Raw genomic sequence first — 27967 nt, 5'->3', positions numbered from 1 at the left:
AAGTAGTACGCATTGTAGAGGTGGTACTAGTATAAGGGCTCCGCTGTAAGTGTATTTTATACTCTCTATAACAGCTTTACATTTTAAACTGTAAAGAAATGTTTTGCCCAACCTTTGTCCTTTCTAGCTGTTGGCTTGATATCCTTTATTTGTTCTACAGCTTACATTAGTTTTCCTTCCTGCAGCAGGAACTTGTTATGCTCTCAAGGACCCATATCATTGTCATCCATTGTTGGTTTGATCTCAATATTATTTGTGATGGGAAGAAATAAATGTGCTGAGTACAATTGCTTTACTTTACAGAAAAATAATGGAATGCACGTTCCAACTTATTTTACATATTTATTGCCCCAGCTGGTTTTTAGCCCTATTGTCCTGCAGGAAAATGACCAACAAAATACCGTCAGGAATAATAAAAAGAAGAGCTCACATAAACACAATTAAGATGGAGCAGAATACCCAAGGTTTGAGCAGAGCCTTGTTTATGGGACCTTGCAGTACCATATTTTCCTCGGCAGTGGGAGCTGTCTCCCTTTCAGAGGTCTGTTGGCTTCTGCTACTTTTGAATGAGAATGAATGCCATTGACCAGCAGTGAGCTCAGAAGAACTGCAGCTGCTGCTGAGCTCAATGATGATTGTGAATCTGTGAAAATAAACTGCCACCAAAAACATAAAAAAATCACAGTAAGTCTACTGAAACACTCTAATGCAATATGTAACTATTCCGACAGCTTTTCTCACTGTCATCGGGGGCATTACTTCATCATAGTTTGTGTTACGAAATCTGTTGTTGCAGTCATCTTCATATACATTCAATGTTGCATACGCTGCAAGTGATAGCGTAGTGATTTACTGTGCATGTGTGGAACACGTCCTCCAAGCAGACGTATAATCTGAACTACTACACGTTAGTGGTGTACGCAGTTGTTCGTGCAAGCGTCCGTTTGGGAGTATAACCGAGGCTTTAAAGAGCAGGGCACATCCAATAAATGGGATTAATCCTCCAGTCAGTGTCATCCACCTCTGATATGATGATAGTCCTTTCCACCCCTATATACTCTTGACGCTGTAAAAACTACGGACATGACAGATCAACAAAAAAGTAAACTGACTTTTACTGCATTAAGGACCATGAGACCGTCTGACCTTGCTCAATCTTAGTAGCAGCCATGTACACTGTCAAAGTGTCCTTGAGCAGTGATGCTTCAGCATCCTACCTGCTCACTCAGAGATGCAGCTGAGTAAAAGTTTAAAAGACAATATGGAGTATAAGAACGGAGAGATAGTATAGTATATGGTCTTGTATTTCTACTTGGAGTCATTCTAGAAGCACTCAACCAATCAAAATGAAAAAGAAAATCCTTCATGTATGTATTCATGAGGAGGGGAGAAATCATCTGCACCCTGCCTGGGGGGGGGGGGGGGGGTATCTACGTAAGCTCCGTCACAAGTCTCCCATTCCCCTCTTTCCTGGCAGGCAGATCTATTTATAGCTTCTGACGTCACTGGTCTCCTCTGATGGGGCCTCGTCACGGCCGACTACACTGAGGCCAGGGGGATGGTGAGGGTGTAAATAGGGTTGGGTGAGGTGTAGTGGAGTGGTGGGGGTGGGGGTGTTATCATTGAGGTAAGCCCTGCTGCAGCCCTCCCCCTCCTCTCTGCCATGTCCCACCAATCAGCTGTGAGATGCTGAGCCACATCACTGTGCTGGATACAGCCTTCTTGATCATCCCCACCTCGTCCTCCTCTGTGTCTCTCTGCTTCTGTGAATTATGTCTTTCATTCAGCATCGATTGCATAATAGCCATCTTTCATTTATCAGGCACTGCTATTGCTGGAGCGCTGGAGGCAGGCTGAGCTAAAAATAGAAAGGGAACCAACCTTCCATTGCTCTGTTTTCTATTGTTATCACCAAGGAAGGAGGAGGGGATTATAACAGATACCAATTGATTTAACTCACACAAAATACATAAAAATACCTTAAAATTACCCCTCAAGTATCCACATAAAGGTGCTTTAAAATCGAATCACTATACATTCTTTTTATATAATCTAACATTGTTGGAAACATATTGTTTGTTGTAGAACTCAGGTCAGAGAAGAAGTGAATAGTTGTAACCAAGTGGTCGCTCATTGCACTCTTTAAAAAAAGAGTTTCAGACGTCGAGTCTGTGTGTCCTTTGAGCCAGGCACAGCACCACTGAGCAAATGTAGACCACGGTGAGGCTGAAACAATTTTAGGTAAAAGGGAATTCATTGAGTGAATGTGTTCGATACCAAACCCTCTTCAGGCCCTGCAGGCTGACGTCCTCTTGATCGGAAGGATTGAAAGGGATTAAATCGGGGCAGACTCGAGCTGTGACACCTTTTGGTTTCAGGAGTTGGACTCAATCCAGCTGGCAAAAAAAAAGGCAGATTTTTGAAAATACAATTTCATTTTGATCATACCAATAAAATACAATTTTGAAAATGATACCTGTAGACGTTAAGTACTGTGTTCAGTGATAGGGGTGCCTTTCAATGTGGTGGATGCGATGGGGTGACGCACCACGCATGAAGTCAGCGTTGACGTCATACAGAGATAGCAGAGGGAAAGATGTGTGTGGGTGTGCGTCTGATTGCGAAAAGCGAATAATCACAAGGTCACCTGTTTATAAAGCCTCTCACAGTCAGGGCAGACAATTTGAATCCAACCTTTTTATCCTTTTCAAACCAAGGTGTTTTGTGCTTGTTATTATGATGATTTTTCATATTGCCGCATGAATATTTACACACATCCTGTTCTTGTGTGATTTTATAATTTCAATAATAATTGTGAATGTTTGGGATACTTTGTTGTAAGAAACATGCTGCTGTATTTGAAAAACATTTGATATTTGGACATGCATGTACTTCCAGCTCCGGTCTCTTTTATCATACGTAGCTTATCTCGGCCTCGTCTTATCCTCATCATGTGTTGTCGTCAGCAGCTACAGGAGCAGTTTTATATTTGGGTATCCATGGTTTGGATGCAATGCTGAGAGACAACCCTCATCTATGTTGCATTGCATGTTTTTAATCTTTTACTCTCTTGTGTTTTTTTGTTTTGTTTGTTTATTTCTTTTTCAATTTGATATAGCTGCTTTTGTTATGTACTTCTCTTATGATATTGAGGTATGCAAATGTAGTTTAGAAGCATCAGCAGTAATAGTGGTAGTACTAGTAACAGTAGCAGTAGTAGTAGTAGTAGTAATAATAGCATCAGTCATGAAATTAAAGGTATATTGAAGTGAAATAGAATAGCAGTCTGGCAGGTGGAAACTACAGAAACGGTAACGGTAGTATTTATGTTTCTCTTCTGTCTCTCTGTAGTTTTGATGTGGAGAATGGCCTCTCGGTGGGACGCAGTCCACTGGACCCTCATGCTAGCCCGGGTTCTGGGCTGGTACTTCAGGCCAACTTTCCCCACAGTCAACGGCGCGAGTCCTTTCTCTACCGCTCCGACTCAGACTTCGACCTTTCACCCAAAACCATGTCCCGCAACTCGTCTACTGCCAGCGACCTGTGAGTATTTTAAATATAATATCTGTATCATTTTAACACCAAATAAACCAGCCAGCCTTTATCCTCTACTTCATGTTGCATTTTACAGTGTGGGTTTGCTGATTTGGAGGAAAATCTATTTGCTTCACAGCACAAAAGATTGATGTTTAAAGATATTATTTTTCATATTTTGTATCTGGGTCCAGAGGTACTGGTCCTGGATACCAACACATTACTTAATCTCTGTGTTTCCCAAGTCCCTCAGTAGCAATGTTCCTCCACAGTGAAAATTTGAGGTTAATAATAGATTATTTAATAAATAATTGAATGACTGTTTTTTGTACAAACTTTAAAAATGAAGCTCTAAATTGTGACTCTTTCCTTTGGGAAAGAAACTCATTTTCCATTTCATGCCCTCAATTTATATGTAGAATACACAATATGTAGCATCAGGACACATGGACACACTGGGAAACACTGTAATTGATTGTTAATATTTATTCATGTCCTATTTACACCCTAAAAAGTGCATTTGTGGCGTCTGGCTTTAAAGAGGCTTTTGGCAGCAGAGCTCATGTTTGTCAGCGTAAACAGCAGTCGTGTTTAGTTGGTACGTACAACTAAAGCCAAAACCATAATCTTAGCTCAGAAGTTTTTCATTCAGTTTCTGCCTGTTTATAGAGCTAAAGATCTCTCTGTGCAGCTAGCAGTCTATTTGAAGCCAGAGTGTAAATGGGGCCTCGACCACCAATAGCTGTCGCTCCTTTGTTTTGAAGGGAGGAGGGATTGAAGCATTGGGAAATCAATTGTCTCCCTCGGTGAGACCTAGTGTAAAGACTGCTGTGATTTGTCCGTCCACCTGTTTGGGCTTTGCCATGTTGTCATGAGCCAAACCTACTACCACTTACGCCTCCACCCCTCCACCCCCCTTACACGTGACCTTTCCCTTACTACGACCTGAAGAACATATCGTGGATGCTCAACTCCAAAGTGATCACTCCCGCAAAGTATTTTTAACAGTCCCAGCAAGCATTTGACAGATGGTGATCTGGTATCACAAGCAAAAGCATTTGGTGATTTGATAATACATCTTTTTGATATTTAATTTCACAAAACAATACACACAGGCTGTCATATCTATAGTTATTCAATGTCAAAATGTTTGCTGGACAGATTCACTCTGACACTGGCAGCATGGATTTACCCTGAAGTCTGAATGGTTGTGAGGAGCATGTTGACACCTGAAAGCTTCCAGAAAATGTCTACCTCTTCAAAAGTTGGCTTTCGCAGCACCCCATGCACAATACAGATCTATCTATTTTGTACAAATACATATCTTGGAGGAAAAACTTATGTAAGAACAGAAACCAATCAGCATTAAGTGATTTTGAGCCTCATAGAAATGAAGGCCATACATTGGGTTATTAAGTTGTCAATGCAGAACTTATTAGCAATCTTTTTTCTACTTACACATCCAGTGAAAGGCGTCGTTGGCATCCCACTGGAGACAAGTGTCTAGTCTTCCAATGCCTTTTAGCTCTACCAACTCTTGACACAAATATTATAAATGCCACAGTAGAATTCTATCAATCACTTGGATTAAGTTGTCTTTTTCTTTCCATTTCTTGTTGGACAGGTAGCAGACACTCATCTTGTCTGAGCTTGTTTGCTGGAAACAACTGCTCGTTTTACATGGCAAGCTTGATGAGAACCAAAGGCCCAGACAACCAAAACAATGAGCTACGATTTGTCATTTCTGTCATTGGATTTTATCCTAAAAACGTCACTTAATTCAGGTTTATTGGGACTGGTTAAATTAATCCTCAATGCGTATGCAATATTGATAAATGTTCCCTTCCCTTATATTATCTTATTTTAACTTATTTAAAGTAGTGGTTCTTTGGCTCTGAGGGTTAACTGTAAGCTGCATCTTTGCCTCTAAGAAATATTTGTTTAACTAAAATAATCTCCCCTCCTTATGTCCAGTGTGATACCTGAGACCAAGCTAGGGTCGTAACCCACTGTACTCTTCACTCTTCCTTTACATTCCTCACATTAAGATGATGACAACAAACAGATGTATTTGTTGTCATTGTTTGTGTGTTTCTATTTGGGTTTTTTGTATCACATGGGTTCACACACTGCTTTTTCACTCTATATGTGTTTGTCTGTGGTTTTCACAGGTATGGAGAAGACATGATAGTGACTCCATTTGCACAGGTTAGTAGCCTTTTGTAATGCCGGTTTTGTATGACCAGAAATTTCCCTTATTAATGTACTGGCTACTTTCATCAAATTTGACAAGTCAAACAAAAATACACAATCCAAACCAAGTGGCCCAGAAACAACCTGTACAGCAGGGGACCGGAAGTTGGGTTTAGCATTAGGGACAGTTTTACTGTAGAACAACCGAATGTAATTTATTTGTGTACTTCTTGCCAGTGAAGCTTTAGTTGGGTCTTGACTAGGAATTACCTCATTGTAGAACATGCTGCTGCAATATGCAGTTCTTCTGATGACATTGTATTCATCTGATTGATTCATTAGTCCAGCTGTTAATCGATGATACACTAGATGGATGGATGTTCGGCCATTACAAACTGTACTACTGTTTGTACTCTACTCCTGATATTAAGGGGGACATGTCTCGGGTGTCTCCATCTGTACACATTCATACAGCTCCAAAACTCACTCCGCTTTTTTCCTTCTTAGGTTCTTGCCAGTCTTCGAACAGTAAGGACTAACTTTGCTGTTCTGACACATCTGCAAGATCGTGTCACAAACAAGTAAGAACAAGAAAAGCTGACTGAATGACCGACTGCTTGTTATGTTCTTGTTCTGCTAACACTTCAACTGTTTACTTGCTCCAGGCGTCCGACAAGCAGCAACCAGCCATCCATGTGTAAGCCATGTCTTACAGGTCAGTGTTAATATCCCTGTGTGTTGAGACACTGCAGATTTATCATGTAAAAACATTCTTTTTTACGAAGATACTTTGCTATATTACTTAACATAAAATACATAGTGTGATTGACAAAATTCAACATGGATGTTTTCACAGCAGTCCCACAACTGACCTGTAACATTTGTATGTGTGACCTCTGACCTTTCAGAGGAGCCCTATCAGAAGCTGGCGGTGGAGACACTAGAAGAGCTGGACTGGTGTCTGGACCAATTGGAGACGCTGCAGACGAGACACTCAGTCGGCGAGATGGCGTCTAATAAGGTGAGAGGACATTTGCCTCATCTTCATCGAGGATATTTCAGAATGGGTCAGTTAAGAGGTGTATGTAAGCAAAGCCTTTTATATAAAAAAAAAGAGTTTCCAATTTATTACAATTTAATTCTGAGCTTCCCTTTGTCATGACAGCAATGACTGATTTTAATTTTAGCGTTCAGATATGAATCAAAAGCAGGTCACAACACAACCAGAAACACTCGGGTTCATGAATGGCTTCTTCCTCCATCTAAAGAGTTCATCATCTCCTCGCTTCCCACCGTCACGCTTCTCTCTACCGTCTGACTGCTACACTCAGTCTTCCTCCATCTCCCAGTCAGCCAATCAGATCCCTCCCCTTCAACCCAGCCCCTGAAGCCAGATGGATCTGATTGGACAGAGAATGGAGAGCAGCATGCAGGGCGGGGGAGGGGGGTTCCTCACAGCCTCTCCCGCTTTATGTTTCTAACTGACAGTAGCTGGATGTGCAACTGCTGTCCACACCCTTCCTCCCCGATGCTAGACCACATCCCCAACCTCCCCCACCCCACCCTTATTTTCCGACACCCCCTGCACCTCTAGGACAGGACATGTGACTGTGGGAACTTTTATTTCCAAACGGACTTCTCTTCTTGTCCAAAACCCTTCCTGCTGAGCGTGGACCAGAATTTAGTGAGCAGCTCGTCACTAAGCAAGCAAACTTGTTTGCTGGTCGTTTTTGGATTTTTAGGGACCTCTAACATCAACATGCGTGGGTTGACATGCCTGCGTCGGCTCTCTGCGTTTGTCTGTGCTGGAGACTCAGACAGGTGAGTGACGGGAGCGCTGCTGGCTTGCCTTGTTTACATTGGGATCTATCGGCAGTGCAGGCTTTGCAGGGGGGCGGAATGCTGAGTGAGCGTGCCCGTCAGATCTGACTCAGGACCCGATCTGCAAACAGACTGAATGTTGAGATTGTGTGTGTGTGTGTGTGTGTGTGTGTGTGTGTGTGTGTGTGTGTGTATGTAGGTGTGTGAGTGTGTATGAGAAACAGAAATTGTGGGGGAAAAGGCAGAAAACATCTATGTTAGAGGGAGTAGCTGACATGAATTTGTAATGTAAAATAATTCAGAGCGGTGTTTGGTTTACAGCAGCAGGAATATGCTGCATGTTATTTGTATATATAGCATTAGAGATTGTGTGTGCATGTGAGAAATGGTGTGCAGAAAACCTGAGGAAAAGCATGATAGAGGGAACAGGTGTGTTGAGAAGCTACAGGAGAAGTAAACCAGATGATAAACAGGCACATTTTGGTTAAAGCTTCAGGATTATGATCCATGTCAGTATGTATGTTTTTGTTTGTGCCCATATGTGTGTCACATAGTGGCCACTGCAGCACTCTCTCACCTAGATCCTCCCTCCCTCAGTCACCACGTGCCAAAGCTGTTACATAATCAGTGTGGAAGCTACCGCTGCGATAAAACTCAGGGGGAACACTGAACACTTTTGTGTTTAAAAAACTTTCACCAATGATTTTTACAACCACAGTGCAGATTTCTAATAGAGGAATTAGAGATATTACAGCTTGTCTTCTTTTATTAATAAAAGGGTAAATGTGCCCTGTAGGCTATATAGACATAGAAATAAATGTGCTAAAATCAGTCTACTTGTGCTGCAATGCTGGAGTTCCCCTACATGTTGGTGTTTAACTTTCTAACCACAGCAAAGACAATGGAGCATACATTTAATCAACCAACCAAATAACATGAATGTACTGTAAATACATTACTTACTAATTATGTTTTAATTTAAGTTAATTTACGTGGAGCCTAAAACATTTATATGCATTTTTAACAGTGTACAGCAAAACATTTTTTCCCATGGTTTCAACCTCCATGGTTTCAATGTCCGTACTTATATTAATTATGGTGTAAGTTTGTTGAATCGCAATACCTCATATGTTTAGTTTTATAACTGTATCACAATTTAGTTTACTTCCTATAGTGATGTTTAAACAAGCTACACATGCACCTTGTCTTTGTGAGTATTTTAACACGTTTATCTGCAGTCTTTCCTGGACTAAACATTCTTTGTTGTGTCTACACAGTTTAAGAGGATGCTGAACCGTGAGCTGACGCAGCTATCAGAGACAAGCCGCTCAGGGAATCAGGTGTCAGAGTTCATCGCCCACACCTTCCTAGGTGAGTTTTATTGCCAGATGTAAATCAATAAAAGCAAAGAAGTCTACATTGACAAAAGTTGTGATTTTTAGAGTGATGTTGATTCAACTGGTCATTTTGGAGGCTGTAGTTTTGTGGTGCTGTTGAATTGTATTGTCTTATACTGTGATGCGCACATTTAGTCAACTCTCACTGGTACCTCAAAATATCTTAAAATATAATAAATGACATTTGGTACTATCCCAAACATGTCTGTGGTGCTGCCCAGCTCTGCTACAAAGGAGAAGGGCATTTGCATGATTGCGTCGCCTGGTTTTATTGACTGCTGTCAATGGTGGTGGGAGAAAATGAGATCTTTAAAGGATTTGGAATAGTTTACTCGTGTTTCATTTCAGCAAAGAAGAAATATGTTTTAAAAGGGGAAGGGAAGAGAGGCGCAGAAAAGGAAAGAAGGGCTTTTAAATGTAAAAGGAGAGAAGATGTTTTCAAGTAAAGACACAATGAGGAGAGAAGGATTTAAATAAGGATTACATGGAGGAGGAAATTGAAAGGAAGTAATGAAAAAAGAGACGTGGATATTAAAGAAATGAGAAGTCAAAGATACAAAATACAAGATTTTTTGAAAAAGAGAAAGGGGAGAGATTGCTTTTGATGGAAAGGAAGTGAAACAGGATTTATAAAGAAACAGGGAGAGGAGAATTTCAGCATTTTCAGGGCTAAAGAGAGGAGGATGGTTTTTAAAACTAAAACATATGAAGAGAGCATGTTTCTAAAGGAGAGGAAGGATGAGATGTTTATTAATAGGGAGGAATAGAGAAGGTGAGTATTTTTCCTTCCCGAAAAGAGAAGGAAGCGCGGCGACAGACAGCATTCCCGGACACATTGTGTGGCGTTGTCGTAGCAACAGGGTGCAATATTATTAGACGGCGTGCTGCATCAATAGGAGGCTCAGTCTTCTGCAGCCCTGCCGGCAGGATGGAGGTCCGGCCGAACGAGGATGGAGCTGTCGTTCGGTTGCCGTTTTGACATGAGCGCCTCGGCGTCAAGCCCGACTGCGTTTGGAAATGAACCCCGTGGTTTTGAGTGTGAGGAAGAGGAGGCACTGTGAGAGAGGTGAGAGAGGCCAGACAGCGCCTCGTGTGACGCTGCCACTCAGGTCTCTCTGCATCCTTGTGGTGGCGTGTGCTTGTATCTGGGCTCAGATCTGGATATCATTGCTGTTTTGCTAATTTAAAAAAACGTGGATGTGAAATACTAAGGATGAGATGTGGACGTGAGGTAAAGCAGGCTGTCTGTGATGTCACAATGGGATCATTTCCTTGGTTTGTACGAATACGGATGAGTCATTTTCAACATTATCGTGTATGCTGGGACAGCACCTTTGTGTCAACAAGTCATACAGAGATTATGTTGATACTGTTGGTGGAAACCTTGCTTTGATCATTTCCACGCTTTTGCTTAAAGGATTACGAGCTCCGCTGTGGGTAAGAAAATAAATCTCCAACCTGTAGACGTGACGAAGCCTTTTCAAACCCACATTTGGAAATACACGAGAAGCGCTTTGTCATCAAGCTCAAGACAATGCTGAGCTCCTGAGAAGCTGACAGGTTTTACCCATCATCCTTAGCTGTTCTACTACTGGTGCTCTGTTCATATACACCTTGTTGTGCTCTGATAATATATGTACAGCAGGTGTACTTCATTATAGCTGCACACATTCCTAACTGTTGGTGACCTTCCAACCGTGGTCCATATACAGTATATACTGTATACACAAAAAACATATTGCTTGAATTTAAATCTATTTATAATTCTATTTCTAAGTTGTAATTACATTTTACATACTTCATGTCACCGTAAATCTATAATTTATTGATTGAGAGCGATGCAAAGTCTCGTCATTCACAAGTTCATCAATACAGATTCTGACTTACCCAAAGAAGGCACATTGTCGTGACTCATTTATCTACATGTGTATATTCAGGGGAAGATCTGTATGTGACGCCATCTTCACTTTTGAACAGATCTCCTTTAAGCTTGACCGTCTTACCGCAGCTGAAAGGATGTTCAAATAGACCAGTTTCAGATCAGCTGTGATCAGTTGGTGTCTGATGTTTCTTTGCTTGTGATTTTCTTCATACTGGCCTACTTATTGTGTCAGTGATTTGTAGAAGACATGTTTCATGTCATCACACACTTTGTGTGACACATGTACAGTAAGGCACACATTTTTACAAGCTGTACCATGCTAGTATCGGTTATAGCGACAGCAGGTGCAGTATCAGTAGTGATATTTTTAGGGATACTTGCACCAGCAGAAGTAATTGTGCGTGATTGATTAGATGCTGACAGTATAATAATACTAGTCGTATCAGCAGTATTGATAAACATATAAGTAGTTGATAGTAGCAGAGTTGTAGTAGTAGTATAGCTACAGTAATAGAGGTAGCAGCCATAGTTGGTCGAAGCACTAATTGTACTGGTAATGGAAGGATTAGACACGTTGAATAATAACAATTACTACAGCAGAAGACACCCGCTTATGGGTCAAGACCTTCAAAGAGAGTTATAGTCAGAGCTCAGGCAAAGATATGGTCTTCACTGACGAGAAAATCTTTGTCCACTGCAGCTGGTTAGGTGAGGCAATCATGTTAAGTCTGAGTATTTGAAATTCCTTGAAGACAGACATATGTATTCAACAGTATGCTATGTGTGTTTGTACACGTTGCAGAGAAACAACATGACGTGGAGATCCTGTCTCCAACTTCTAAGGAGAAGGAGAAGAAGAAGAGGCCAATGTCACAGATCATTGGTGTGAAAAAGGTCACACAGGGTCCCAGCTTAGCACCCGCCTGCATCCCCCGCTTTGGAGTCAGCACTCCACACGAGAGCCTGCTGTCCAAGGTGGGCACTCACTCACACATAACACACACACACACACACACAGAAACACAATGTGTCTTATAGATGTCCTGTTTTCCTTCTCCAGGAGGTCGAGGACATTGATCGTTGGGGTCTGGATATATTCAAGATAGCAGAATTTTCAGGAAACCGCCCTCTGACGGTGGTCATGTACTCCATCTTCCAGGTAGGAGGACCCCTCAGCGCAAAGTCTGCTGAAAAAGTTAAAAAGTTATAAATTCAGTCTCTTCACATGATATAGGCACATATAGGTATAAATGCAGTGAAGACGTTACTGCCACTTTAAAGTTTGTCTGCTTCTACAGTGTATTTTACGCTGTGACCCACCAAACTGGATTAAGGAAGAATATGCTGGTTGCAGGCAAACTTTAGGCAACGTCCCCAGCCGTTTGAATCAACACCACAGAAGAGAAAAACTGATTTGTAGAAGATGTGACTCTGATTCTCTCCTCTCCCTTCCAGGAGCGAGACCTTCTGAAAACCTTTAAGATCCCAAGTGACACCTTTATCACCTTATTGATGACCTTGGAGGACCACTACCATGCAGACGTAGCTTATCACAACAACATTCATGCAGCTGATGTGGTGCAGTCCATCCACGTCCTCCTGTCAACCCCTGCTTTGGAGGTGAGCTCAGGAAGCTGTTGTTACTGTAGTTCATGGTCACAATATAATATCAGTCTATGGTTTTGAATGAATGAATGTGTTTTCTCTTCTTCATCCCAGGCCGTGTTCACAGACCTGGAGGTCATGGCTGTTCTGTTTGCTAGTGCCATCCATGATGTTGACCACCCAGGAGTCACCAACCAGTTCCTGATAAACACTAGTAGGTTTCTCTTTGTCTCTGCACACAACTACCACAAAATGCTTCAGAACAAACACATTTGATACACCTGAGGAAACACAGTTTGGTTTGCTGTGTGCCTCAGTAATTAGGTGATATCTGGACTCTTTTAACTGAACCTGCACCTGAACTGGGTCTGGGTCATATTGCCAGCATGGCACAGGATCCTATTTAGACAGGACTTCCATTAGCACTGATTCAAATGAACTTTAATTATGTTCGAGGTGTCCTGTTATACGGATTTAACAATTTCAACCCACATTTCAACCAACCACAGGTTCAGAGCTGGCGCTGATGTACAACGATGCCTCGGTGCTGGAGAATCACCACCTCGCTGTGGGCTTCAAACTGCTGCAAGAAGAAAACTGTGACATCTTCCAAAACCTCAGCAAGAAACAGAGAGACTCTCTCCGAAAGATGGTGATTGACATGGTGAGACTGCTGCATTCTTTACACGATTCATTGATATCCTTTTCAGCCGTGCTGTACCTGAACTGCTGCTTTACAGTGTAGGCTTTCATTATGTTTTGTTCATGGTTCAGTAAAGTTTGTGTACGGTAAAATTCTGCCGATACCTCAGCTTTGTTTATTTGGTCACTACTTTGAAAAGGCTGCTGGGCAAAATATATTGTAGTTGATGTTTGAGAAAACAGACAGTGAGAGTTGATGGTCAGTTACAGCTTGCTCTTCTCATCTTCAGCTGTAGGGAACAAACAAATGGGGAAAGACAAAGAGTTTTGAGAAAGAGGCAACACACAAAAACAATTTGATCTCCTATGATAAGTAACCTATTTGTTAATTTTTGCTCTTGTAGCTTATGTGTGTTTTAAATTCACATGTCCTTAATCATTCACCAATAACTGTCAAACGCTTACAGAACCAGTTGTCTTTAGAAATATAGGACACCAGAAGGCCACATTACACAGACGACATGAGAGACTGACGATGTGTTGAACCTCTTCATAAGGTGCTTGCCACAGATATGTCCAAACACATGAACTTCTTGGCGGACATGAAGACAATGGTGGAGACCAAGAAAGTCACAAGTCTAGGAGTCCTGCTGCTCGACAACTACTCTGACCGCATCCAGGTGAGAACGCCCGCTGCTGACACTGACTATCAGAATATACATACTGAGTAGCATGTGGTACTCATAAGTACATGATACATGCAGACAAAAGATACATATATAGCTTTCTATTGTGACACAGTAATTACACATTTGTACCACCTGCTAACTAGTATACAATCACAATGTAAGAAACTGATCATCATTATGACATAGTTCACATACAATCTTTTACATTTCAGTCTCAATAAAAGACTAATTTTATCAACACCAGGGAATTGAGTCAGGGTTTAGAAATGGATCTTTAATCTGTGGCTATAGTCACAAACTTTTTTTTTTTTGCTAAAATACTCAAAATGAGCAGTAAATAATAAGCAGAGACATCTCAGACATTAGCAGCAGCACATTTCCACAAAAGCCTTCACACACACAACAAACACACTGATCCGCTGTTTGTATGTTCAACCGGGGAGTTGGTGTGAAAGTGCTGCTGCCTGCTGGACACACAGTAGTCATTGCATCTGTATAGCGCTGAACCAATCTATACTGGGTATTGTTGAGGTGTTGTCAGAATCAGGACAGGGTTCAAATATATATTTATAAAATAAAAGGAATGCTAGTTACATTTCTCAAGTTGCCACTGCTGCTTTTTCTGAGCATTTGTTGGTGAGGTTTTTGAAAACAGGGCACATTACCAGCAGAGTCTGAATGAGCGTCTATTCTCCAGGTTCTACAGAACATGGTCCACTGTGCCGACCTGAGCAACCCAACCAAACCGCTGGAGCTTTACCGCCAGTGGACGGACCGCATCATGGAGGAGTTCTTCACCCAGGGAGACCGAGAGCGGGACAAAGGCATGGAGATCAGTCCCATGTGTGACAAACACAACGCCTCCGTAGAGAAGAACCAGGTAACGCCCACTGACGCACAGGGATGTAGGATAATAGTGGAAATGTAATAAACTTCAAAGAGTTTAGATGATTTTACAACCTCCAGGTTAACAACAGAGAACATGGAGGCAGAAAAGGCATTTTAGTAATCCAAGGATTAAAAGTAAACTGTGTCCATCTTAGTTTTTAATGAATTTAAAGTTATCTTTTGCACTGTCACACTTATTGCATGTTATCAGTATTGTTTGCTAGTATCAAGCATTAAATTATAGAACACACATAGCTCATATACCGCAGATTGTTATTTTGTAAGAGAAGTTTCATATATTTGAATTCAATAAATTTTAAGTTAAGAAAGCAAACACGCATGAATTCAAATTTACAGGGCCTTCAAATCTGATTCCAAACACGTGTGTCTCAAGGAATTCAGCATTGGTTTTAAAACTTTCCTTAGCAGCACATGCTGGGTAATTTCACTCTTTGTATAACCTGCTGCCTGTTGTTTCGGTTTCTTGGTGTTGCACATATGCATATTAGCACCTCTGAAGATGTTTCAACACACAATCTTTAACCTGCCACTACAGAGATTGTGGTATAGAGGCCACACAACCAAGGCAACTAGATTCAAGTAATAAAGTAATATGTAGATCTGTATCCCTCTGTCCATTCATATTCATCCAAAATGTCCTCTGGAAACTCCTAACAGCATCTTAGCAGCCTTCGTCTTCACAAGACAAGCTTCATGCACCAGTTTGTCTTCTTATTTTGTTTGACATATTTTACTTCTTTCATATGTGTGTGTTTATTGTTAGACTTATTAATATTATTTCTATGACTAGGTGGGCTTTATCGACTACGTTGTCCACCCTCTGTGGGAGACATGGGCAGACTTGGTGCACCCTGACGCCCAGGACATCCTGGACACACTGGAGGACAACAGGGAGTGGTATCAGAGCATGATCCCCCGCAGCCCGTCGCCCACCAGCCCCGAGGAGCACCATGTGGAGGTGATGCCAGGAGGAGGAGCTGTGGGATCAGGAGGGCCTGTCCCTTCAGGAGGAGGGGACAAGTTCCAGTTTGAACTCACTCTGGAGGAAGAAGGGGAGGATGAAGAGGAGGTGGAGTCTGACCTGGAGAGCCCCTTAGAGGGGGAGTCCCAGTCAGGTGGGGAGCAGCAGCGGGACTCCTCCTCTCCGTCTTTGTCCCCAGACCCTCGCAGCAACAGCAGGTACCGCCCCCCTTCGCCTCACCCGTCTCGGACCCTGAATCGGGCTGCCTTATCGGTGCGGAGCCCCCACAGGACGCTGGCCTCCCCAGGTCGGGATGGCGCCGACAGGGACAGAGAACTGAGCCAGGAGGGCGACGGGGTGGCGTGCCTACGTATGGGGACGTAACAACCAGCACAACCTGCCCCGCCTGACAGACACGAGTGCTGAATATGGACAGACGGAGGCAGGGCAGGCCTTTACTGTAAAATCACTACAGTCCCTTTACACTGGAGACACCCGCTCTCGAGAACAGAGGGACGTTTCCCCTCTGTTTTTTTTTATATTTTAACAAGAAGAATCCTTTCAGCCTCTCTTTGGGTGCCTGATTGAACTTTGTGTCCCATCCTGCTTTGTTGTAGCTTGAGTTTAGAGTGTCCCTGACAAGGACTGCTGCAATTTAACTGGGAAGACGAGTGGACCCAAGGCGAGATACTCTAACAAGAACAAAAGGTAAAGGAAATGTCTTCCTCCAAAATAACTGTTTATGACATTCAGACATGAGTATGAGGATCGCTGTGGTCTGACAGGGTCTTGAAATTATTTTGCACCGTAGTTTTGATTTAGGACACGAAATTACTGAGTCCGGCTGGAATAAGTGAGTATGATTTCTTTATTTGAGAATGATGTGACAGATGAATACTTTTACCAAATACAGGATGTAGTTGAGAGACAATTGATGGACCTAAACCTCAGGGTATGAAGATTACATGAATCTAATGTAGCACGGATGTAGTGGGTAACCCTCACCTGACCTTTCACCCCAAACTGTCTTTCCTGTTTGATTTACCTCCAAACCAGAGACAACTGAGACTTTGTTAAACCTGCGTGTCTTTTCACTTAATTAAGCCCTTTAATAGAACATTTGGCAACTGAAGCAATTAAATATGATGTATTTAAACCAGCTTGTAGCACCACAGCGTTTAAACACTGAAGCAGACTGGGCCCCAGTCTCACATGTTGAAAGTACAAAAGACACCACCTGTATAATTAGTTTAGGCTTCTTTTTTTTCTTTTTTACCTGAGATGGTTTCAAATGGTGTCACTGTTTTGGGGTTTTGAACAGTTCTATGTTGTACGTTTGCTGGTCTTGTCTGTGTTTATGTGCTTGAAAAGCGTTTTTTATCAGGGTGCCTCCGGTCCGCAGTAGCACTTTACCGTCTCTGCCCTTCAGCTCTTCTATTCAGTCAGACAAAGGGCTTCGTCCACTGTAGGCCTACTGATCACACAGAACCCGTACAGGACGTCTGACTCGAGGTACCAGAAGGCAGAGCAGGAAAGTCACCGGTGATATTTTACTGCAAAGTTCTCTGAAATGATCCCTGTTCCTCCTGATACAAAGTGCCCCATCCAGCCAGGATTTAAGCCTTTCTGAATCTCTGAACCTCTACATTAATATGATGTGGGCAAAACATGTGAGAACACTATTCATTTAAGGATATCTCTGGTGTTATTCTATATTTTTCTTGTTAAAAACAAATTCCATGAAAAGCTTTTATTGCATCGCTCAATACTTTCCGACTTTTAAATCTTTTAAAACTTGTCACAAATATATTCATTATTATTTATTTTTATTTTAAAAAGGGAATTGTAGTTATCAAACGTGCCTCTTAACAGGAGTTATCGACTACTTCAGCTGTGGATTAATACACATTTGTTAAGTTATGTATTTACAGCAGCAGGAAAGTATAGGCGGGATTGAGCTACAGTGGACATATTCATAATGAAAGAATGTCTCTCAGTGCAACATTGTGGCTTTTTAATATTTATTGTACAATGGAGTTGTATGACGCAGGAATTGGCTGCGTCACAGAAATACTTTGATCAGTTCACTGTGGGTTTTCATGGGCTTTGTTAACGGTAAGAAAAATATGGAATATCACCAGTTATCCTTTCATTGGGACATGTCGTTATATCGTCATGTTGACAAGAAAAGCTCTTCCTCGCTCAAACCTCAAATGAATCCGAGCCCGATTGTTCCTTTTCTACAACTACTAGAACAGTTTTGATCAACATATTACACAAAAGTTTAACTTCAGCCACAAGTGAAAGACCCGTTTGTTATTTGAAATGATCTTATAATTCCAAGTAAGTCACCATGGTGTTTCTTTCCTGCCCTGCCGATAGGATCTGTTGTAGAGATCAGAAGTTGCTGAATCAGATCAAACTAACCAGATTGTGTTCCATCAGGTTTTATCTGACAGATAGTGCTCGACTGGGATTACTGTGTACCACAAGTGTTGAAAACACACAAACACCTGCCAGCCTACGATGCTGTACATTTTTACACTAGAGATTTTAACCTGATGATTGTATCAAAGTCAATGACTTTAGCGTTAGTTTTTACAAATATGTGTTTCCAGTGTTTAAAGCAGACAGTTTATTAGTTTTTGTGCAGCTCACGTTTGTTCAGCCCTTTCCTAATCAGACAGCTGATAATTGAGAATGTGTGTAGCTTCAGGAGTCTACGTTCAGTCTAGAGCAGTGTTTGTCGCCGTCACTGAGGTAGAAAGACCAGGAAATAAACAAGCACTACACAAAGATATGACGCACTTCCTGGTCAGGCAATCGTAGAAAATACCAGTCTTAGTATTTCATTAACTCAGCTAGTAAGCTTTACTGATCAGCCTTACATGTGATAGAAGTGGTTGGAGCTTAGTGTAAGAGGACCATTATGCTGTTTTTAACATGCCAAGCCTCACGGCATCGCTTGATCTCAAAAGCAAGAAAACTGCTCATTTCTAGGCTAAAAACATGAATCTCAAAGATTGAGAATATATAAACATACATTTCTCATGACGGCAGCAATATTCTGCGTCTGTCCATATACACACATTCTTAGTGTGTTTCCCTTTAAAACAAGCTACATGTAAGAAATAAATGTCAAGTTTCTGTGTTTTCCTGATTACTCACTTTATTTAGCGTACAGTGTTAAAATCCCTCAAAACTCCACAATGAAAATACCACGTAAACCTCAGCAGAAATGTGTGGATCAAATGTTCTGGTTATTCAGACTTCGCATCCATAGGCCAAAGTTTATACTTGCACACAAGAAATGTCAAAATCTAGTGAACGGATGACAGCTTTATATTTTGTGACACTCGGCGGCCTTTTTCTTTAGCATCGTCCCGACAATAAACCTTTGTCCGTTTTACATTAAATACATGTTTTGTGTAATCATGAAGATTGCATCCTAGCTTGGATTTAAACTATTGGTATCTTTCTGAAAAGTATTTTTTTAGTACTCCGAGACATTGTAATTTTAAAGAGTTTGGACTTTTACAAAAAGTTGCTCTGTAGTTCTGTAATCATCCATTAAACTTCCTTTCCAAGCTTTAGATCTCATTATCGAAGGTCTAAATATTTAAGTGTGTGCAATATAAACTTTTAGTCCACAAATAGTTAAAACTTTGACTGCAATGGATAAAGAAGCTCAGATAGACAGACTTTGGCACTGTGTTTAATATTTTTTTTAAATGTCAATTATTTCTCCTCTTATACAACTTCTGATTCTAAATATTTATTTTTAGGAAATAAGATACATTTATATTTAAATACCATTATGTCTGTTAGCTCTCCTGTAGCACAGGAAGTGTCCAACATGTCTTGTTAGCCCAGGCCATACTTTCATTGTACAATTCTTCCATTTTGAAGCAAGAAAACGTGTCCCATTTTTGGGACGAACCATCATCATGGCATCTTCATCATGTGGATTTGAAACATTTAACAAATGATTTCAGTCAGCTGAATGTAGTTTGTGATGAAAGGAGTTGCGGCATGTTAAAACACAGCAGTGTGGTTCTTTACAGGAAGACATTCGTGCCATACAGTGTTAAATGTAGTGACGAGCAGGAGAGTCCCCTCCCTCCCTCTCTCTCTCTCTCTCTCCCGCTCTCTACCCCCGTTGGTGTGTCGCACTGATACTGCCACCATTAATGTTCATGCCATCTGTTTTCTCAGCCTGTGTCGTGCAAACTTCTATAAAGATATTTATTCTTCAAATGTGTCGGTCGAGACAAAGTACTGTAACATAGGACATTTGATTTTATGTTCTAGAGCCTAAAAATCAAGTATACTTTAAAAGTATACATATGCCACTCCAATGTTTTTGTCAAAGAAAATAACTTTTATTTTCTCATTCTAAGCCAAAAGACTTTTGAGAGTTCAGGGTGATTTAAGTGGAAAATGACAATAAATAATATGGAAATTTGTTCAGACTGGTTGTTTTTATTCCATTCGATGGACTCTATAGAAACAAAAGAGGTTCTTCAAATGGAAATAATGTCATTCAAAAACTACAGTAAGACAAGACTGATTTATTCCACTTTTAAATCTGATCCCAAGAGGCACATAAACAAGACATGTGTATATGATTTTGATGGTGTTATTTGGTACATTATGTATGTTGTGAGTTTCTGTTTTCACACATGTTAAAGTTTTTGTTGTGTTCAGCAGAAGCTTCTGTTCAGTCTGACCGGAGCTCCAGAACAGACTGGAGGCTTCACCCCCTGAAGACAACACACAGTTTCAGTCCCATTACAGTACACACAACTGACATTAACAGGGTAATAATAATTCACTTATACTGATCAAATCTGACATTTAGTGATGAAGCAGTCAGGTTGAGCAGTAATGGACACATACGTATATAGGCTCAATTTATTATCTTATTTTTAATAAATAATTTCCTCTCACTCTCAGGCTTCATTTTTAACTTTTACCTTGGAAGAAGATTTACCAAAGTTCTTCACATGTATTTTCCAGCACCAATATCGCAGATATCCCAAATTAGAGTCACAGTAGTAAGGAAAAACAGTCCTCACCTTGTAGAGCTGGCAAACAAAGTGGAAAAGAGACGACATCGCCTTGTCCTCATTCTCCTCTGTGTATTCCTGAAACACAAACGGTTTATGATCCTTCAGATACGTCAAGTCCTCATTAATTGTGAATAGTTGTTCAAAGCTTGAGTTCTTGACGACAGACACAAGCAGTACAGTTTAATCCTAAACTACATTTCCATGAATATGAGACTTTTACTAGATAATCGTTTGACCTAAATATCATGGACATTTAGTTTTAGATATTTTGACGAGAGTTCCTTCTTATTCAATGTACTTTTTCATCTCCAACTCACTGAAATGAGATTATAATTGGGTTCAATATTCATACAATCAAAACTTCCATCTGCGGTTTACAGCGCTATGCAAACTTTTTTGGGTCCAAACGCTTTTGCACAATATGCGCTATAAAATGGAACATTATAATTCATTTTAAAATATTGATATCTACAATGTTTTCCCATTACAATAAAACAGTTCTACTCTGATGGAGTCAGTAGAATTTGAATAACATGTAAACCTACTCAGACTTCATATTCAGGTTGTAAATACAATGTTTTGAACATTATAAATTATAAACTTAATTACGGTCGGTCTTTGTAAAACTTTGGTATATCGATCAATCGTAGTAAGTCCAGAGTGTTTTACCCCATTGAAGATGACCCAGGGGACGTGCGTGTGTGCCGGGTGCAGCGCTCTGGTCATGACAGCGTTGGCGTGCATCAGCTGGCGTCCCAGACCTCCCTTCAAACAGGAGTCGACACTCGACCAGGAGACGGAGGGAGCATACAGCTGGAGACACTGGGACAGAGCAGCATCAACAACACGCATCCGTTAGATTAAAGAAACAGTCTTTCAGGATTTTATGTGCACTGTCCCTAACCAAATAAACCAATAAATAAAATGTCGGTTAGCAAAGTTTGACTTCAAGACAAATTTGTGTTCACAACTTATCTTTAAAACTAAAGTTGTAGATGTATTGCCAATTTAGATTTTGTAGAGCTGATCTCTGATTAAACAAAACACCATTACAATAATTACTGTACTGCAAGTCAGGTTTGCAAAGCTGTAGATGGACATTTTTGGTATGTTTCCCTTTGTTTTCTCTTAAAAATTGTTTCGATTTTAATGAAATGGGATGTTTTTTAAAACTTGTCTGAACATCTAACTCTCTTGTGCAAATAAGAGAAAGGCTTCAGTTTATTTTGTAGGTACTCACAGGCGGGGCAGCGTCGAGAACATCTGCAGCCGACTCCATGCAGTAGATGATCTGAAATGCTGAGTGTCCCGTTAAATGGATGATACAGGCCTGAGGAACAGATGGATCAATCTAATGTCATCATGTTGCGTTTTATTAATCAAAATGCGACAGAGCTACCGTGTAGGTGAGGAATGATTCAAACCTCAATCATGTTTCCTCTGCATTCAGGCTCTCCATGCTGGCAGGTGAAGGGAGAATTTGGTGATGGGATTTCCTACAAGAAACATGTCAACTTTTAGTAGACATGTGATGATATTCATTTATCTACAGAGGCCGTGGATCAGTGTACCTTAGCGTTCCCGTAGGGGACCAAAGTGACGGTCATGATGTCCTGCAGCATCGTCCAGGTGGGGAAGAGCTGCTGGGTGATGAAGGCTCTGCAGTCCGGACACAAACTCTCATAGTACAGAATGACAGATACTGGAGGAACAGCCTGGTTTGGTCTGGTAGCATTCACCTCCATACACTGTTTCTGAACCTACATGAGAAAAAAAACATTGACATGTGTCAAATTAAACGTGTTAAACTGTAAGTTTGTAAAAGAGATACAGGTTGTGGCGAGCTAAGACGTATGAACCCTCAGCATCACACATTTGACGAAAATAACGTGACTCGTTCTTTTAGGACGTTACAAAAAAAAAAAAAAAAATCCATTTCTAGGATAGAAATAAGTGAGATCCTGATGAAACTAATTAAATATACAATTACAACTATTTTTTAGTATGTCATGAAGAGGAGTGCAAGTAAGATTGGACCAGATGTATCCAAGGGGAAAATCGATTGTTTAGGTTAAAAACAAATAAGAGAATACATTACTAAAAAGATTTAAAAGACTGTTTAGATTCACTAATGCAGCTGAAACTACAGCTTCTACTTGCTTCTGTCTCATTTCATTGTAAATGGAGCTTTGTGGTGACAAGCATTTTTTAAGACATCACTGCCAACAGGCATTTTATACACACAGTCTGTGTAAATGTTTCACTTTACATTTAAAAGTGAAACAAACTGTTCTGTTTTTTTGCACTCAACTTTAAACTGATTAAGGGTTTGTGTGACTTGACCCAGAGCTGCTCTGCCAGTCACATGAGGAACCACTGGTGTTCAATTTCTGAGGCATGACTCTCATTTAAACACAGACAAAGAGGATTTCATGTTTGGAACAACATCAATCATATGGTTCCATCTGCGTTAAATAGTCACAGTTTTCAGAGAATTTACTCTTTCCTCATACATACAGAACTGTATTCAATACTGACATAATAAGCGCATGAGATGACTGCTGTACATTTTCACTGAAAAGGCCTAGAATTCAATCAAAAGACAAAACTAAATAAAAATAGAATAAAATATCTTTCAGTATTGGGCTGTTTATAGAGAATACATGCACGTCATACTTCTAAACATTAACAGCGTTTTAAGCAAATATGAGTGAATTACATCCCACTGAGAATAAAGTTATATAAAAGCATTTATTTCATTTATTTGCTACCACATTATCAAATAATATTTTGTTTGTGTTTACTATTAATGTGCATTTACCCTGGTAGAGGTTAAAAAAAAAATAGACTCCTGTAAATAGATTCCATGCAGTGCGTTTATTCTACTCACATTGCATGCTATGGCTATCTCCAGGGATCGACACCACTGAGACGGCGGATAACGGCAGGCTGGTTTAGGGTGGGACATCCCGGAGCTTCTCCGATCAGTACAGAGGAGTAACAACACAGCCAACAGTCCTGACAGCTTCATGTTTGATCTCAGGAGTCCGCACAGTGACCGAAGAGAGATGACTGAAGCCGCTGCTCCTCTCAAGAGCCGTCCAATCAGCCTCATCATCAGCTGATTAACTCCAGGTGAGATTGACTGCTGCTGCCTTCAGGGACCCTCGGAAAGCTCCGGCTTCTGGCTCCGTAAATAGGTGGAAAACGACAACAACTAATATCTGGCTGTTCAACGTTAGGGTTAGTTAGAGAAGTTTAAATGTGAGAGAATGACGTCTTAGTATTTAGTGATAAATATGCATGATGATACACAACAAAAAACATAATATTATGAGTGTATAACAACTGGCAATGGTGATGGAGCCTCCACATGAAGCACGCATACTGGTATTATGATGGTGATTAGCCTCCCTCTGGTGGTCACATGTGAGCAGAACAATTAAATCGTAAATAGTGTGGTTTTAAGGAAATAGTCACAAATGTCCAATCCAAATTGATGATGTGCTTACATTTTACAATCTACACTAGAAAATACATTTAGGTTACAATGTGGGCATGAAACCCCGGGAACATGTTTCAGCTTTTAAGGAGAAAATGATGAGCGAACCGTGAGAAACCCGTCAAGAGGCGCGGTAGAACATGCGCTTTTTAAACGTCACTGTACACGTGTTTCAGAGAAGTTTACTCGCATATGTTTGCATTTTTTAAATGAACCAAATAACCACCAGGATGTGTTAACGCTTACTCAAACTAGAAGGAGGAATACAAAATAACCCCCCAATAATTTTTTTTTTTGGGTGAGCAATATCCACTGGATGCAGACAATTCGGCTTCATCGCCAACACACGAGGGCGAAGGCCTTCAGACGAAGCAGGTGTTTCTTCGGCGATGCTGCTGCAGGTTAAATGAGAAGGAACCCCGGCGGGCCAGGACCAGAAGGACCCGGAACCAGAACATGGCAGACAGCAGCTCGGCAAGCAGATGATTGACAAAGCATCATTTTCGGCTTTCAACATAATTATTATTCAGGTATCTCGAATTATGGAGAGCAGTTTTGTGTCTGGGAAGTCAGGGGCGTTTCCTCGCATCCATGGAAATGTTATTTTAACGACCAGTTTCACTGCCTCTTGCCCAACAAACCGCATGACAATAATGGAGTATTTACTCACCATTAGCAGGTGGAATACGCTGCTGTACGTAGTCTACATCGATGGCATCTTATCTAATGGATAATGGTTTCTCACCAACAGATTTTAACTGCATTCTGTGACAGGGGGACATCAAGACCTTGGTCTGAACTTGCTGGCTGGCTTCCACTTTTTAAGCACATGCTGCATTGAAAAGGTCTGAAGGTAAGACTTTTTACTCTACTTCATTTAACCAACAACTTTAGTTACTACTAGTTACTTTGCCAATTCGAAATTTGCAATGCAAAATGTATTTAACAAAAAAACAATATTTATTATTCTTGGTTAGGACAAGCTACCCACCAGTGTAGATGACCTCATTAAAATCAGCTCAACCTTTACCTGGTGCAAACACTAGTGGTGCTTACACATAAAGGCATCAATAATAATCCAATAATATCAAATGTATTATCCTGAATATATATGTGTACTAAAGTAAGTTGCTAAAGTAAATCTGAATGCAGGACTTGTAACAGGGCATTTCTTCACTGTAGTATTGTTACTTTTCATTTAGTAAAATATACTACCTCTACCACTGCAGGTTGCACATCCTCCTTAAGAATACAATTTCTCTGACACGCCATCTCTTTGACACTCTATTCAGACACTGCAGTTTACACATTGTAGCCCATATTGCTCTCTGTTAGTGGAAAAGGTGTTTAAGATGCTGTGTGTGGAGCTGCAGCTCTTCAAGGTGCTTAAGTAGATATTCTAAACAATTATTTGGTCTATGCGCAGTAAATGCTAAAATCTAGGTGATACGATGTTTAATAGAATACACAGTAAATCAATGGCGAAAACCACAGTGTTATATTGGATTATTTTGATTTAATTCTACCAGCTAAGTCCCATTGAGTTTGAAATCTGTTTTGCAACCGAGACCTGGAGTATTATTACAACAGAGTACAGTAAATCAATGTGCAGTAAATCGGCTGGATGCTTGTAAATCCACCGTATGTGGTACTGTGGTGCAGCACATGATGTCTTAAGTCTTTGTAGTGTTTTGCTTTATATGTTGTAAATGGTATTTCTCGTGTGTACTTTTTACTTTGTTTATCTAGGCTTGCAGTTTTGATCCAACACCGCCTCTAACATGTTAAGTCTTAGAATAACACTTGCACAATTCATCAAACCGTCATCATCTCAAATTTATTTGGGGATTCTGAAAGTGCAGACATGAACAATGATATCCTGAAGTGGGTAAAGTCAGGTTTTACACCAACAAAAAATGTTTGAAACCATCATTTTTTTTTTTCAGATATGACTCCTGAATGAAACACAAGCTATTTCAAAAAAGCTGAATGTAATTTCATAATCAATACATTAAATAAGCAGTTACACTAACAGTATTTCTCACAGCAGAAAGACGAGTCCATACAGCCACAATGGGGGGGAAAATAGAAGTCAGAGTTACAGAAACATCAAGTACTATGTTGAAGGTGATGCAGAGACAAGTAGAGGTATTTGATCATATGCACAGACAAAGTGAAACAAAACGTACAAATGTTACATATTCCACCATGTTTATGGCATGGAAGAAAGTAGATAGAGCAGAGCTCTGTGTGAAAGCAAATATCAGGTACTAAACAACCTCCTTCCTCTCAACCTTACCCAAAACCAAATCAAACCCTTCATAAACATAACCATCCGTATACTTACTAAACCTAACCTGTCTCCAACGCATTGACTAAACATGTACTAAACCCACCTGTACCTCTTACACTATACCTTTAGTACACAACCAGTTCCTTTACTCGACTCTATAACCCTAAACACAGACATTTCTGTATAACAACCGTTTCATCACACACAACATTGATCTTGGCAAATTATGCTAAAGACTCAAATTTGCATTCGCTGCTAACTTTTGAACATTTGGTGCGGACAGTTTTTGATCAATTTCTCCTACAATATCTGTGCCGGGCAAAACAGTATGATTAAACTAAGGCCAGTGAAACCACTTCGTTAAGGTTGGGGGAAGGATTGTCGTCATGGTTAAATTAAAAAAGAGCTAATTTTAGTTTTTGGTCTGAGACAAGTAGCAAACCCTATTCTCCAGTCTCAAAACCAAACATCTTACATGCCCATCCACTATCCCAGCTTCCACACGATACCCTCAGCTTCTCTACCCAGGTGGCTCTCTGCTTCCTGCCTTGTTGCTGAACACTGGCATTGATGTAAATCACATCCAATATGAACTTCATTCCTTAGTAGGAGGAACTGTGTAAACAAATACATTCCCCTTCAAAGAATTAAAGCTGGCATTATTACCACTGAAACCATCTCCATTTCATTACACCACAGAACTTGACAAACGAGGGCATCTTCTTCTTTTTAACCGTACACAAGTCAGGCTCATTTAATCTTACGTGTCACAAATCCATTGTATCGAACGCAAAATACAGTAAACGTTCACGAGGTGCTCAGGAAGAAGACTTCTTGTTGATTTTAAACCTCCCTGGTGGAGGTTTTATGGAGCATGTGCTAGTTAACTGCCAAATGAAGAAGGCAGAAATCTGTTATAATATATATTATTTTATACATTTCTATATATATACGTATATATATATATATATATATATATATATATATATATATATATATATATAATTATTTTTTTTGTCTAGTCATAAACATTTGCAATGTTGAAAGATCGGCAGGCTAGCTTAGCAAGGTTAGCTCGTATCTGGGTGTTTTTCTTTCAACATAACAGTATTCTTCATAACTGTGTATAATTCAGTAAACAACAGTAAATGTATCCGGGTAATGGTTGTTAAAGCTACAGGTAATAGTAGGTTATGAATCATTAGTTGGACAAAAACTTGACTACTGTGATTGCAGCTGAAAGCACATCATGAAAAAATTTGATGATATGAGACACCAATGATTCTCCTACAAAGCATTCATCTATTTGAAATGTGTTTTCCTAATCTCTGCACAATGATAACACAGTTAAGTTACAAAGTGAGACAGTGACAAGAGAGAAAGACCAACCTTTGCTTATACAGTTAGCCTACAAAAAAAAGTCTGACTTAACAGAACTAAATACTATTAAGTGTTCAGCTCATTAAA

The 27967-nt window shown here is 40.4% G+C and overlaps 2 protein-coding genes across 4 annotated transcripts in view; one reads left to right on the top strand and one right to left on the bottom strand.

Moving 5' to 3' along the window:
• Nucleotides 1-20098, top strand: part of pde4cb (phosphodiesterase 4C, cAMP-specific b) — an 88401-nt gene extending 68303 nt beyond the window's left edge. For all 3 annotated transcript variants that reach the window (XM_076088208.1, XM_076088207.1, XM_076088209.1), the window contains 14 exons: nucleotides 3352-3543; nucleotides 5706-5742; nucleotides 6235-6308; nucleotides 6393-6442; nucleotides 6636-6748; nucleotides 8826-8919; nucleotides 11630-11802; nucleotides 11888-11986; nucleotides 12283-12447; nucleotides 12547-12646; nucleotides 12942-13096; nucleotides 13632-13754; nucleotides 14461-14643; nucleotides 15463-20098. In XM_076088208.1, coding sequence (XP_075944323.1) covers nucleotides 3352-3543; nucleotides 5706-5742; nucleotides 6235-6308; nucleotides 6393-6442; nucleotides 6636-6748; nucleotides 8826-8919; nucleotides 11630-11802; nucleotides 11888-11986; nucleotides 12283-12447; nucleotides 12547-12646; nucleotides 12942-13096; nucleotides 13632-13754; nucleotides 14461-14643; nucleotides 15463-16017 — 2113 coding nt within the window. In that variant the 3' untranslated portion in view covers nucleotides 16018-20098. The remainder of the gene's footprint in view (nucleotides 1-3351; nucleotides 3544-5705; nucleotides 5743-6234; nucleotides 6309-6392; nucleotides 6443-6635; nucleotides 6749-8825; nucleotides 8920-11629; nucleotides 11803-11887; nucleotides 11987-12282; nucleotides 12448-12546; nucleotides 12647-12941; nucleotides 13097-13631; nucleotides 13755-14460; nucleotides 14644-15462) is intronic.
• A 238-nt stretch (nucleotides 20099-20336) lies between these two features.
• Nucleotides 20337-23823, bottom strand: ifi30b (IFI30 lysosomal thiol reductase b). Its single transcript, XM_076088210.1, has 7 exons — nucleotides 23596-23823; nucleotides 22277-22465; nucleotides 22130-22201; nucleotides 21946-22035; nucleotides 21375-21527; nucleotides 20712-20780; nucleotides 20337-20396 (listed from the first exon to the last, which is right to left on the bottom strand). Exons 1-7 carry the CDS (start codon nucleotides 23821-23823, stop codon nucleotides 20337-20339), a joined length of 861 nt encoding a protein of 286 aa, XP_075944325.1.
• Nucleotides 23824-27967: the final 4144 nt, after the last annotated feature.

Source organism: Anarhichas minor, unplaced genomic scaffold (genome assembly GCF_050575085.1).
Source record: "Anarhichas minor isolate MPS153535 unplaced genomic scaffold, ASM5057508v1 ptg000010l, whole genome shotgun sequence".
NCBI classification, from domain to species: domain Eukaryota; kingdom Metazoa; phylum Chordata; class Actinopteri; order Perciformes; family Anarhichadidae; genus Anarhichas; species Anarhichas minor.
Note: the sequence above shows the minus strand (reverse complement) of the source record. Positions and strands in the feature narration are given on the sequence as shown.